General features: G+C 43.4%; 1 protein-coding gene across 1 annotated transcript in view; it reads left to right on the top strand.

Moving 5' to 3' along the window:
• The window catches only part of PRLH (prolactin releasing hormone), a 94083-nt gene that overhangs the window by 66705 nt on the left and 13512 nt on the right, over positions 1–13866 (top strand). Inside the window, exon 2 of the mRNA XM_078683811.1 lies at positions 5499–5682. Within this exon, the coding sequence (XP_078539937.1) occupies positions 5583–5682 (100 nt within the window). The 5' untranslated portion in view covers positions 5499–5582. The remainder of the gene's footprint in view (positions 1–5498; positions 5683–13866) is intronic.

Here is a 13866-nt window from a genome sequence, read left to right as displayed (position 1 = left end):
GGAGCTGAGGTGTCTCAAATACATGGAGGAAAAGAAAAGACAGTTGCATTTGAATCGCTCACCCTCACACAGGCAGAAAGGAACTATTCTGTAATATAGCGTGAAGCTTTATTACCGGAACAAATTCAATATTTTCGATACACAATATCTAATGGTGATATTAAGCCTAAGAGGTGTTTGTTGGAAGCCTCTCCACGTTGATAAAGCTCAATTGAGGTCGTTCTTAGGCCTAATAGAAAATGACGCAAAATGTGCAGAGAGGTATGCACACAAAACGGAAAGGTTAAGAAAACTATTGCGCAAAGGGAATATATTTTTGTGGGAGGAAGAACAACAGAAATGTGTTGACAATATTAACAAGCATTTGCAATGCAATAGGTCTCGCATTAGGAAAGTTTGAGCTATTGGTATTGTAAATGGCAAAGTTTTTATTTATGTTTTTTTTTTTTAAATAGCTAAATTAATAGCTTTGTCATTTACAATGCCAATAGTTATAACTTTCGCAAATATGATACCTATAGCATTTGTAAAGCAATATGTTTTGTATTTACATGGTCGCTGGAGATACGAAACACCAAGCCCTCAGAATTCATGCAAACGGAAAAGCTCCTTAACTGCATTTGATATGTTATCGCCATTCATAAATTGAGGGCGAGCATATGGCAGGGGGGGAAGGCGCTTTGAAATGACTGCTTTAAGTAACAGCTTTAACTGGGTCTCTGCTGTACCAAATGAGCTCGTCGGCTTAAATCGCTGATTGATGATTTCAGTAAGAGTATTTGCCAGACGCTCGAATGCGTTCATTAGATGTGCGCGTGGTGAGCACATTTTACCCGGAATGAGGAAATGCGGCCATTAGTGAGGGGGTTATACGCTTCCGTTCTGACTGGTGGATTTGACGAAGGCTCGAGACTCACGCGCTGAACCAGAGTAGTCATGTGGTGCTGGGGCATAGAAAGGGCCGATTGTGCTTGGACTCCTACTTCAGCAGATGGGCATCAGGCGTGCAAGGTGGACAAAGTGCTTATGAAAACCGGTGCACTTCAATCGAATCGCTATTCCCCGTCCTCTGCTTGCGAATCTGTGGGTTCACAAAATGTTACGGAGCGGAGGTCCCTGAGCTAATTAGCAGAGACAACATTGAATGAATAATTAATGCCAAACTTCATAATGGGTGAAAATGAATGCCAAACTTCGTGAAGGACGAACACTTAGTTGGATCAACTTCTTCCTTGAAGCTAATTCTCATTACTCTAAAAGGCCACAATTCTTTTCCTAAACTCTCTTCAATGACTGCTGAGAATTCGCAAGCCTCCTGAAACGTCTCACCATAATAGTCTTTTTTTATATCTTAATTTCGAAAAAAGGTTCCAACACTGCACAGTAAAATCAAAATCAAAATAAACACCATAAGCCTACTGAAGAAATGACCAAACAGGAAAAGCGCGCTTGGCATTGGCACGTAACTCATGATTTTCTGAAACCTGTAAGCAGAAGCAATGGCAACTGAAACACACAAGGATACACATGTTAGAGCCCCCGATTTAAACAAGTTAAGCATTCGTTGCAGTATTCTCTTACCTTACAACAACTGCGAGGGCAGGGAAATCTTCGCGTGCTGCAGTCCGTCCAGAGCTCGCGCCGCCGGCCTGCGACCAGGAAGTCAGGCAGGCCGGGCGGGACAACCGGAAACAGGAAGTAGGAGGGCGGGAGCCTACCCCGCCTCCCACGGAAGAGCCGCGATTGTTTGGAGCACCGGAGCAGGCAGGAGCCTACTCTGCGCCCCGGTGCCGAAGAAGGGAGGAAGAGTCCTGCTGCCGGTGAGAGCCGCTGCACCAAGGAAGCCGGTGAGTGGGGCTTCGCTTTGTTGCTGGCCTGCGAGGGCGGGGGGGGCATGTGTGTGCGCGCGCGGCGGCGGGCTGTGTATGCGTGCGTGCGTGTGTCTTGGAGTCTGTGTGTATGCGTGTGTGACTGTGGGGGAGGAGGAGGGGGTTGCCTGTCTGGGTGCCTGTCTGGGTGCCTGCGTGTCTGTGTAAGTCCGTGTGCGCGCGTGTGTGTGTCTGTGTGCATGCATGCGCGTTAGGCTGGCTTGCTGGGAGTATGGGAGGGAAGTGCATGGCGCGGCGCAGGACGGAACGTGCGCGTTCGCGCACACAAATCCAGGAAAAAAGCGCAGACCACTTTCTTGTCCCTGCTTACCCCCAGACTGATAACTATACGTCTCCAGCTGGACACATGCATCCTTTGGATGCATTACCAGCGAGACCCAGCCAGCTGGACACATGCATCCTTTGGATGCATTACCAGCGAGACCCAACAAGTAGGAACTGATGAATCACTTCCTAATAAAATGTCTCCACAGTCAAAGAAACGTTTAGAAAGTTCCACCCTCGGCCAGTAAAGACTAAAGCGAAGTGTTATTCTATACATTCCTGGGACTTTTTTTCAGTGAGCGGCACTCCGATTGACAGCACAGCATGCGTTATAATATACACAGTAAGAGGACTAGGATGACACATGTATATTAACATTTGGCGGACATCTTTCCAATGAAATGTAACTGTTATAGGAAACAGAGCACAAGTGTGCCTATACAAAATAGCAAATCCTTTTACCAAAGTATTATTTTTATGTTTTCTTGTTTTTGAAGGGAAATATTAAATGTGCTTGTACTGGAAAATAAATGATTTATTTTATAACAGTGGCACAAGATTTCTGCACTTCATTTTTGTATATCAAAGTATATCATTATTGAATCAGTTTACCAAATTCAGCTGTGGACTTTAATATCACAATATAGGACTTCTGTAGCTTCGGACCCTGTACATTCACCCTCTGAAATGGCCTACAGGTAGACCCACACTGAAGCTGCAGCGGGATGATGACTGTAGTTTCAATCGTTGCTCTGTGAAGAGCCTCCAGGCAAAGCATGGCAGCTCCACCCACAGTGCCCTCCTGATTGGCTTTTTCAAACTGCGCTGAAGTGTGGAGCAAATGAGTGGATCCTGGGGATGAGCAGCTGGGCATTCGAAGAGTAGCTTAGGACAATCAAACAGCTGATCAGAGCCCGCATAGCAACAGGAACGAGGAGAGGCGATGGGTTCGTGAGCACAATGTGTAAAAAATATAAAAGCGGGCGCTGTGCTAATACAAAGCACGGCGCCTGTGCAGTAATTTAAAAATAATGCTGAAAGCGGACGCTGTGCTAAAATAAAAAGTACGGCACCCGTGTATATAATTTAACATGTGAATGGCGGCACAAAGGCACGTTTCCGAGGAGAGAATTTTTTTTTATAAAAGCAGGCGCAGTGCTAATACAAAGCACGGCGCCCCTGCAGTAATTTAAAAATAATGATGAAAGTGTGCGCCGTCACCCTCCAAACCATCCTAGATCGGTCCTTGTGACCTAACCAACGCACCGGGCCGGTATCCGCACCAGAACAGGAGGCGAAGCAATGGATTCGCCAGCACAAAGTGAAACCAGCTGAAGTAGCCCATGTCGTGCCTGCAGCGAGAGAAACTCATTAAACAAACAAGTCCCGCGGCGACCCGGAAGCTCTTGGCCGGCCGGCCAATCCGGTTGCGGCCGACCGGAAGTCCCGCCTCCCGAGGTCCGCGAGCTGCCGGCGCATGGAGCGCCCTGCCTGTCCGAATCAGCCCGGGTCCCCAGGAGGGGGCCGGGGAGAAGGAGGAGTGTGGCGTCTGTTGTGGGGCTCCTCGGACCTGAGGGAGCCCCGATTGTGAAGAGGAGACGAGACGCGCCGTGAGGCGCGGAGCGCGAGAGGAGCCCGCCGGAAGAGCGCAGTCGGTGAGTGGGGCCCAGGGCTGAAGTGAAGTGCGTGCGTGCGTGCCTGTGTGTATGCCTGGGAGTGGTGGGGGAGGGGGAGTGTGTGCGCGCGTGTGTGCGTGTGGGAATGTGTGTGCGCATGCGTGACTGTGTGATTGAGAGAGAATGCGAGGTAGGGGATAGTGTGCCTGTATGTGTGCCTGTATGTGTGTCGTATGCCTGCGTGTGCATGCGCGCGCCTGTGTGTGTGCGTGCATGCAGAGGGGTGGGGGCTGCCTGTGTGTGTGTGAGCAAGGGATTTGATTCGCGCATGCGCAGCTACCAGACGCTCGCTCCCGAGGTGAAATCTGACCTCGTCAAAGCGCGCGTCTGGTAGCTGTCCACTCTCCTGAATACGGGCCACATTAGGTCTGTAGCAGACTCTCAATGCTCACGCATTGAGAGTAGTCTGCTCGACCTAAAAATGAGATTTGTAATACAGGGATTCTTAGTGCTTTTGATGTAAAATTGAAGTCTGTACTCACAGTGAATGCCGGCGCCACCGGGTTGGGAGCTGAGGTGTCTCAAATACATGGAGGAAAAGAAAAGACGGTTGCATTTGCATCGCACACACTCACACAGGCAGAAAGGAACTATTCTGTAATATAGATTGAAGCTTTAGCTGCTGTGAGGGTAGTTATGGGGGCTGCATTTTGCTACACGGACTGATCATAAGCCCATGATCAAAATGTTGCCATCTGGAGGAGCAGGTAGGGGGTCAGCAGACTAGCCAAGTTAGCTACAAGACTACAAGTATACTTATATGGGATGGAATTTCTTCAGAGATGGAAGAATTCACAGATGGATTGCCTTTCAAGATTGCCATTGGATTGGAAAGTGGTAGATGGACTGGCTATGAGGAACTTTGATGCCGAAGAAGCAGTAGCATCTGTTCAGGAAGCGGTTTGTAGTGGGTTAGGTCCTTTCACGAGTTTGGAATGAGAAAAGGAAATTAAATATGACGTATTTCTTAAGGAGGTTATCAAGATGATCCGTAAGTGTGCTCAGTCACGGCCGGCATGGCTCGCGGGTTGCGGGACAGGCGGGCAATTCGCACAGGGGTAGGGGGGATAGAGTTGAACATTTATTTATTTTTAATTACAAATAAATTTAAAACTTACCACAGCGCTGGGTCTCACGTCTTTGCTGCTGCTCTTCTCCAGACTGAAGCGAAGCCTGGCCCCACAAAACAATCACAACGCTGCAATGCTGCAATTTGTAGAATCACTTTTCAAGAAGAGTGAAGGTGAAAAACTCAGTAGCAAAATTCCAAAAGTGCTGGAACTGCCATAGTGGATCACGTGAATGCAAAGCCAAAGCTTGAGACCCAACTCAACACTTAGGAAGCGTCAGACCTCGTCGCGACTATAACTTTTAAGAAATCATTAGTAATCATGTGTTACATTTCATTTATTATTTTACGTGCTATTTATGTAGTTTTGTGTATATGGCAATATTGTTAGGGTTTTTATTAACTTAATACAATAAAGTTTTGGTGATGGTGTGTCTGGTCTGTAACAGGTGAGGACTTGAGCAGGCTAGATGGGACTGCCAGTCCCATTTATCGACACTATGTATATGTTAATTATATGTGCAGATTTTGCAAATGGATAAGACTCCAGTTGGTGACCTCAACACTGGTAACTCCTCCCTCTGTCCTCTATGATTATAGGTTCCTGGCTACGCCCTGGCTGAGGTGGACGAGTTTGATAGAATTCTGGCACGAGCGCCCCCAGGCCTGGAAGAGGAGGAAGGAATGAAATTGCTGCCAGTTTGCTTGCTCTGCCTGCTACTGACCAGTCTGGCCCTGCCCCACGCAGAGAGCCGCATCTACCAGCGCTCTATGGATATCAGAAGTAAGTCGGAGAGTTGTTCCTTCCCGTACAGGAGTGGCTGAAGCCACGATGTGGGAGTAAGCCCAAATTGTGGAGTATTGGTGACCGGTAAATCTGTAGCACTATGTATAATAAAATGCTACTCTATACAAGGTTGTTTGTAAACATGTGCTGTAATCCGATTACCTCATATTTATCACATTTTTCAATGCCTTTAAAGAAATACACACATCTACTCCAGAATTTCAACTCTCAAACCTTGCATTGCCTCTCACAACATATCCACCTGTACATTTATTAAATATTCGAAATATTGATTCTCAACCAAAATGTTCAAATTGTACTTTGGAACATATTTGAAGGAAACCTCGGAAATATCATTCCCAAATCAGACTAAAAAATGCAGACTTTACCATTCTCATTTGAAAAAAGCAACACTAGAAGCCATAGAGACACTTTAGGTTGTGGTGGCAATAGGGGCTGGTAAATATGCCCCTAAACCTCTTAAGCTAAGAAATCACCGATATCACATGGTGCACTAACTAGCTTATGAAGGGAAGCTGAATTGGGTGCACTGGTATGAACCTAAAGATGTTTACATGGTCACAGCGATACTGCTGCCTTTAAAACACAACTTAAAGGCTATGCTCGAGTGATTGGGTTCATATTTTGGACCCCAATATATCAAAAGAGCTGTTTGTTTTTATTTGTGATTGTATGTATCCCATTGCTTCCAGGTTGGCTCACACAACGGCTTTTTCAAAAACCCAGTAAATTATGTTTATGACAGACAGGTCAATCAGGCTAGAGATGGTTTTGCCATCTGCGTATTAGTTTTCTACTGCCCATTCCAAAGGACCTGGCTGCCACTAATCTCTTTTACATTTATGTTTGAAGCTGGTTTGATTTGCTTTTGCTCCCAAGGAAAACCTCAGACTTTCCTACTGAACCCTGAACCCCTACTGTCTTTATAATCCTTGTACATATAGTGCCAAACGACACGTGTCAACCTATCAATCTGTAAATATAGTAAAGTATCTTACCCTTGAAGTTTATGACTGCTATAGCAAAGCTATGTTGTGCCCCTACCAGTGAGGTTCCCAAGGTTCATAGAGTAACTAAGGCACTTTGTCCATAATGAGGAATTTTTATGAGCCTATATTAGAATCTTCCTAATGCTAACATAGGAACTCAGGGCCCTCAACTTTATAGGGCACACTAATTCATCATTCATTCCAGTAACTTTGGTACCATCTGCTGCTTGTGTTTAGTCAGGTAAATAGATGTTATCATGTTAGAGATACATATTTAGATCCTGATTACTCAACCATGATTGTATAATCATAGAGTGCATCTGTAACAGCAATGCTTCCTATTATAGGATGAATGGTCATAGTGGCTAGAGCAAACATTTCAGGAGCCTTGTTGCTATCCCATGCCAACCATTGGCAGGTCCTCTGGTCGCATTTTAAATACGAGCTACCCTTGATCTTCAGATCAGGAATGGTTTTTCAGGGAACCTTGGAAAGAACTAAGGGCCATATGTAGGTAAATACTATTTACTGATTCTAAAATACCCAATCTTACTGATTCAGTATTTTAGAATCGGTAAATGGTATGTAGGTATTGATTTGGTAATTTTTACAGAATCGGTAAAATTCGGTAAATACTGATTCGGTATTCCCCATTAATTCCTATGGGCCTTGAGGCCCATAGTAATTAATAGGAATTACGATTCGGTATATACCGAATCGGTAATAAGGGGAAGACTTGCAAGGGTGGCAGGGTGTCACATTGACACCCTGTTGCACCCCTGAATAGTGCATGGGTGCATATGTGGCACACATACATTCCCCTAAGGGCATGTATGTCTGCCACATGGCACTGTTAATAAAGCCTAAAATAGCTTTTTTAACGGTTTTCGATTTTTACCACCAACTTGTAGTTGGTGGTAAATAACGAATCCTTAAATGAGGAATGCACTCACTTGAGTGCTCCCTACATTAGGGATTCGGGAATTTACCGAATCAGTATTTAAGAATTCGATAATTTACCGATTCCTTAAATTACCGATTCAGTAAATTACAGAATCCTTGAATTAGGCCCCTACTTCTGAAATGCCTAATACCGGTCGGTAACGGCCGAAATTCGGTAATGGGGCAGCCACTACCTGCCCCATCCTTGACATCACAGCATTGACCTGCAAGCCTGAAGTCACATAAGCTCTATTGCTGCACCAGTAGATAATTAGCTGCTGGACTAATTCACACATAAACACCCACTACAATGTATATCTCCCAATAAAATGTATTGCCCTAGTAAAAAAAATAAAAAGTGAACCTGGACCAAAAACCTATTTCAGATGACGCTTAGCAAGAAGTTGCCTTTCACCCTGAAGCTCAATGGACTGCTTTTAATTAGAAACTACTGCAAGAACATACTGCTAGGGGCAGAGCGATAGCTTTTGATTAGAATATGCCATTTATATCATTAAGATGATAGACCCCTTCCACATTGCATCTTCCAAAACCTCAACACAGGATCCCACACATAAGTTCAGAATTTCTAAGGGCTTGCATTGCCATTGCGTCATGCAAGATGAAGCAAGGCAACGCACACCCTTAAGTCAGACTTCCTAAACCACTCAAAGCCACCTTGTGTAGCTCTGTGTGGCTTAGTAAATCTTGAGTAACATAAGGCATCGCAAGTCGCTGGCTTGAGCTACACTGATTTGGGAAGGCGTTCCATGGGTTGAGCGTCAGTGTTCCCACGCATCAATCAATGGATTTTGGCACATTCCCAGATTTACTAAGAATAGTAAATCTGGTAATGCATCAAAATGCTATGCCATCTTAAGACGTGCAAGAGGAGCAACATGTTTATTTGTCTTTTTTTTTTTTAAATAATTGTTTTACTGTAATATAAGTACAGCAACAAAAGACAGTAACAGTCATCACAATTGGCTTATGGTTACAATTGACATGCTGTACATATATTAGGACATTCCCCTTCCGTTTTTGGTTTTTGTTTGGGTTTGCCATCTCACTCTGTTTGTCCCCTCCCCATTTTGCAGGGCACCATCACATTGCTGTTATAGTTCATCCGTATACATCTCCAGATAGGAAATTACTGCTGACTGGCAAATATTCCATATCATATCGTCAAAACTACCTGTAAATGTCCGAACCTAAAACATTAAGTATCAGAGAGGAAGATATAGAAGAACTTTTAAGACGTCCGTCTACACTCATCCTAGGGAACACTGTAGCCAACTCAGGACAACAATCAGATCTAGAAAAAATAACCAGACTAAAAAAGAAGCAGATACGGACTGCCCTCCACGGTGAAGTGTTACTGGAACACCTCCGAGCAGGGACAATACCCGCAGGACTCCAGGTGAAGAATGTCCCTGTGATATTCACCGAGCAGCCGGAATATCTTGAATGATTCAGTCATATTGGAACCAAGTGTTCCAGAAATTGGATGTTCTACTCCATAAAAACTGCAGAAAGACTCAGTCTTAACACCTTAGGAGCTAGTAAACAAACCTCCCCAGTGCTGCGCTGTCCATTATCCAGTGCTGAACTGGACGTCCAGCGGTCGCACGCAGCACTGGGGAGGTAGTGCCCGTGACGACCGTTGGCCGACGGCAGCACCTAAAGGGTTAAAGAACTCGAACTAATTAAAGAACTGGAAGAAGCTTTCCTAAATAACTCAGCAGTAGCAAACGCTAAGGCATTATTAGAAAAACTTGATAAAGAAAACGAGACCTTCAAGAAAAATACGGAAGACGCTAAAAGATCAAAGCTTCAAAAGGACATCAGTTATTTCTCAGAAAAAAAGACATATCCCTATCTGGATAAAGACTATTTCAAACAGCCCCAAAATACAGGAGCACTACGAATATACGGGAGGAAGAAGTAGACATCAGTTTCTCACTTTTTCTCACGCATCTTTCCTTTCAGAAAGTACAAGCGACACGGAGACGTCAACCAACAACAGTAACAACCCTCCAGCACAATACTACCAGCTGGCGCCTTTTTTAGAAAGAGGCAACCGACGACCAAGGGGGCGAGCAAGAGCCAATTTCTGGTACAATCCTCAATCCAATCAATACCAGGGGGAGATAACCACGAGAAGGAGAGTCTATCGATGGTGAGGAAAGACAACAGCGCAATTTACAACTTGACGACCCATGAACTATCTAAAGATGAAGTGAAAGTATTACAAAGAGGGCTCTCTTTTATTCCTACAATCAAACCAGACATAGGTCAAACAAAATTAGAAGTGATACAACTCTTCCGAAAAATGAGATTAAAAATTTTCTTTGAAGATCGACCAGATCAGACAGAAAGAAACTATTCGGGCCTGAAAAATCCCTGCACTTTCTTTCCAAATACAACAAATATGCCAATAGAACTATTGACATTTGAAAAGAATGTTCTAAGAGATCTGTCTTCCTTAGAGAATAAGAGGATATACACGAAATGGAACCTTCCCAAAAATGAAAAAATGGCATTGGACAACTTGAAGCAAAATTACCAGATTATAATCAAGCCTGTCGACAAAGGCGGAGGAGTGGTACTATTGCAACGAGATATGTATGAAGCAGAAGTGAGAAGACAATTGAACAATGAACAATATTACAGAAGAACCAATGAATACTGGAATAAAAAAATCAAGGGCAAATTGGAGCTTTTGGTCACCCTGGGAGAAGAGGAAGGATGGCTTTCAAAGTAAGAGGCTAAGTACCTCATAAACGAAAACCCAAGGACACCCCTAATGTACATCTTACCAAAAATCCATAAAGACCAAAATAACCTCTCAGGGAGACCAATAATCTCAGGGGTGAATTCAATACTCGAGCGACCAGCCAAATATGTGGACACCTTTCTGAAACCATTAGTAAGCAATACGACCAGTCACATCAAGGATACCCTACAGGCGATCACGCTCTTAGAAGATCAGCTGTTCGAACAAGACCAAGAAATACTTGTCACATTAGACATCGTGAGCCTGTACTCTAACATTCCCCAAGAAGCAGGCCTAGAATCCCTACAAGTATTTTTGGAAAAAAAGAGAAAGACCGTAATGTACCTACAGACTTTCTGCTTCAATTGGCAGAAATGTGCCTAAAAAACAATTTTTTCACCTTCAACGACATCCAATTTCTACAAGTGAAGGGGACCGCGATGGGGTGCCCCTTCGCTCCAGAAATGGTCATAATGTTTATGGCTCTTTATGAGGAACAGTGGATTTATAATAACAATCCGCATGATGGTCACATAAGATGTGGCATCGGTATTTAGCCAATGTTTTTATGCTCTGGCGTGGAAGCGAAAATCAGCTTCAAACATTTGTGAGATGGTTGAATGACCGACATCCGGATATGCAATTCACCCTCGGTATGAGCAAGCCGGGATCAACTTTTTGGACCTATTAATAAAACATGAGGAAGGCCACATATATACCACCCTCTATGTCAAGGAGACCAACAGAAATACATTTCTCCACTTCGGGAGCTTTCACCAGCGAAATCTAAGAGAAAATCTTCCGCTGAGCCAGTTCCTCCAAATTCCACGAAAGTGTAAAAAAAGACAAGATTATTTTGACAATGCTGGTATCTTGGTAAATAAACTAATAGAGAGGAACTATCCGAAGAAACTATTAAAGAAAGCCATGAAAAGGGCATGGTACACCCCCAGAGAAACCCTACTAATGCCGAAAACAAAGAAAAACACAACCCCCTTGGTTTGTGTTACAACCTTCTCAGGTGCCACGAACGAAGTACAAAAGATCATCAAAAAAAACTGGAACACTTTAAAAAGTCTGGAACCATTTAAACAAGTCCCCATTTTTGCACTAAAAAGTATTCTAGTCTTAAAGATAAACTAGTGCATGCAAACACAAAAGCTGAAAAACAAGAAACGTCATTACGTTCGATGCTGGCATTACCACCAATCAAAGGGCATAAGAAATGTGGTAATTGCGTTTCATGTGCAAATACAATAGAACGAACCAAATTCACCTGTGGCAATAAATACATCAAACACGACGAATTTACAAATTGTAATACTCACAACGTCGTCTATTGCATAATATGCCCTTGTGCCAAGGCATATATTGGCAAAACGAGTCAGCCCATCAAAAAAAGAATCACACAACATCGTTCAAGAATAAAATGCAAAACACCTAATGCACCGATGGTGGCTTACTGTGTGGAAATGGGACATGGCCCAAATGAAATGAAGTGGACAGTGCTACGACATGTTTTTGGAAGCGATGTCGAGAACATCCTATCGAAAACCGAAGCAAAATTCATCCTCTTTTTAGGTACTATGGAAAACAGACTCAACGAGATGTCGGAGATCACAAATTGTGGATAAATACATCGCAAGGACCGCTGATAAATCCCCTATGAGACCCCTGCAGCTTCTTTAAAACTGTACACCCCTTGACCAGCATTTGACCAAAAATGCTCACAACAAAAACCAAATGCGCACAAACATGCAGAATTTTTTATACCCTAAGAACCATGTGATATAAACCAAAAGATAAGGATTGCACAGTGCGTTTTTCTGCAACGACAAAAAACACAAAAACAACAAACAACAAAAAATGAGGATACAGTTTTTTGCAACAGAAATAAGCAAACAGACCCCTGTAACCAGGCACCTGCAACGCTAAGCACTGACAAAGATGTATGGTACGGATTTAATTGCTCCATAAGCGTCCACGATAAAAACGAAAGTATGCAGAAAACTACAATTTTCAGGCCAGAACTGCGCACACGCAGGCCTCCCGTGCACGTGACCTAAATAGAAAACAAAGCAATCCCACTGACGTCAGACGCCATCCAGCTAGAGCGCGAGCCTGCCTGAAACAGGAGACACGGACTAAAGAAGAGAAAGGTGGTTACACCCTTAGGATCACCAAGGACTCCTACCGTCCACGGCATAAAATACCAGGTAAACCCTGCGCATTTAACACTGTACCCGACAATGTCACCAGGCATGACACGGTAACATCACGAAGCGGGACCACCTCGGATTCAGGCACGTACGAACAACGAGCACCTCCACCCCTGTCCACTGGCAATCAATACAATTACCACAGCGGTGATACAATACATGCAATATGTGCACAAGAAATTATCCCCGCGCAACCAGCATTTTCCGTCTGGGGAGCACTTGAGGCACGGGTACAGCTTCACTCTACAACTCCGAAGCACAAGGGGCCTTTTTCTCCTAAAAATGAGCACTTCAAAGAGACATACAAGGGGCCCAATAGCGCCATTACATTTTCTTGTCCTCTTTCCTATCTCCTTCTCCACATACAGTTGAAAGAAGTAGCGACAAAAAAACGGACTGTGGAAACAAACACAAACATATGAGAGAGGGTATGTACACTAACTATAATGGTCCCATAAAATTGCGGTATTTTTCCAGAAAATGAGATAGCAATGACATTTACACTCTCCATCCCAACAGGTAGTTGAGAAATACACTGACCTGAAGCTACTAAGACGGTATGTATAAACCATATATATATATATATAAATGTGCCACTCTACATTTCTAAGATACAGGAAGGGAAGGCAACCTAAAATAAACCTTTCTACAATATTCTTTTCTAGATATTCAAAACTCGTCCTACAACATTCAAATCCAGCCCTGATGAAAACCTTAATATAAATTCACGTGTTGGTCCCACAACCGCAAGGTCGAAACGCGTTGGCACAACATAGTGGTCTAGGAAGTCTAACCCAAAGCGAGGTTGTTGCTTATTGCACACCCCGGAGTACTGAAACAAGATAAATTTACCCATTCCATTAAATTGTAAATTGCTTTCAGACCACCCCAACAGGACCAAAAATCAGGAGAAGTGTTTTGGACTAACATTGGGTTTAGCCCCGACACAGTAAATAAATAGTAGGACATCATAGTTGTATAGAAACATAAATGGTTATTTTCCTTTTTATAAATGCAGAGTTCTAGCGATTTGTAAATATTGGTAGGAATTTAAATGTATTAGTGTACAAATGTAAATATGTATTGACTGTATGTTTTGTGAGTATATGTAAAAAACTGTCTTTATTATTTCCCTTTTCTAAAACACTTTCTAAAACAATACAAAATCATTGTGTGATGTACACGGTAAAGGAATGCCTAATTAACAAATAACACAAATAATTTGATAAAATAA

This window comes from Lissotriton helveticus, chromosome 3_1 (genome assembly GCF_964261635.1).
Source record: "Lissotriton helveticus chromosome 3_1, aLisHel1.1, whole genome shotgun sequence".
NCBI lineage: Eukaryota > Metazoa > Chordata > Amphibia > Caudata > Salamandridae > Lissotriton > Lissotriton helveticus.
This window is presented reverse-complemented; position numbering and strand designations above follow the sequence as displayed.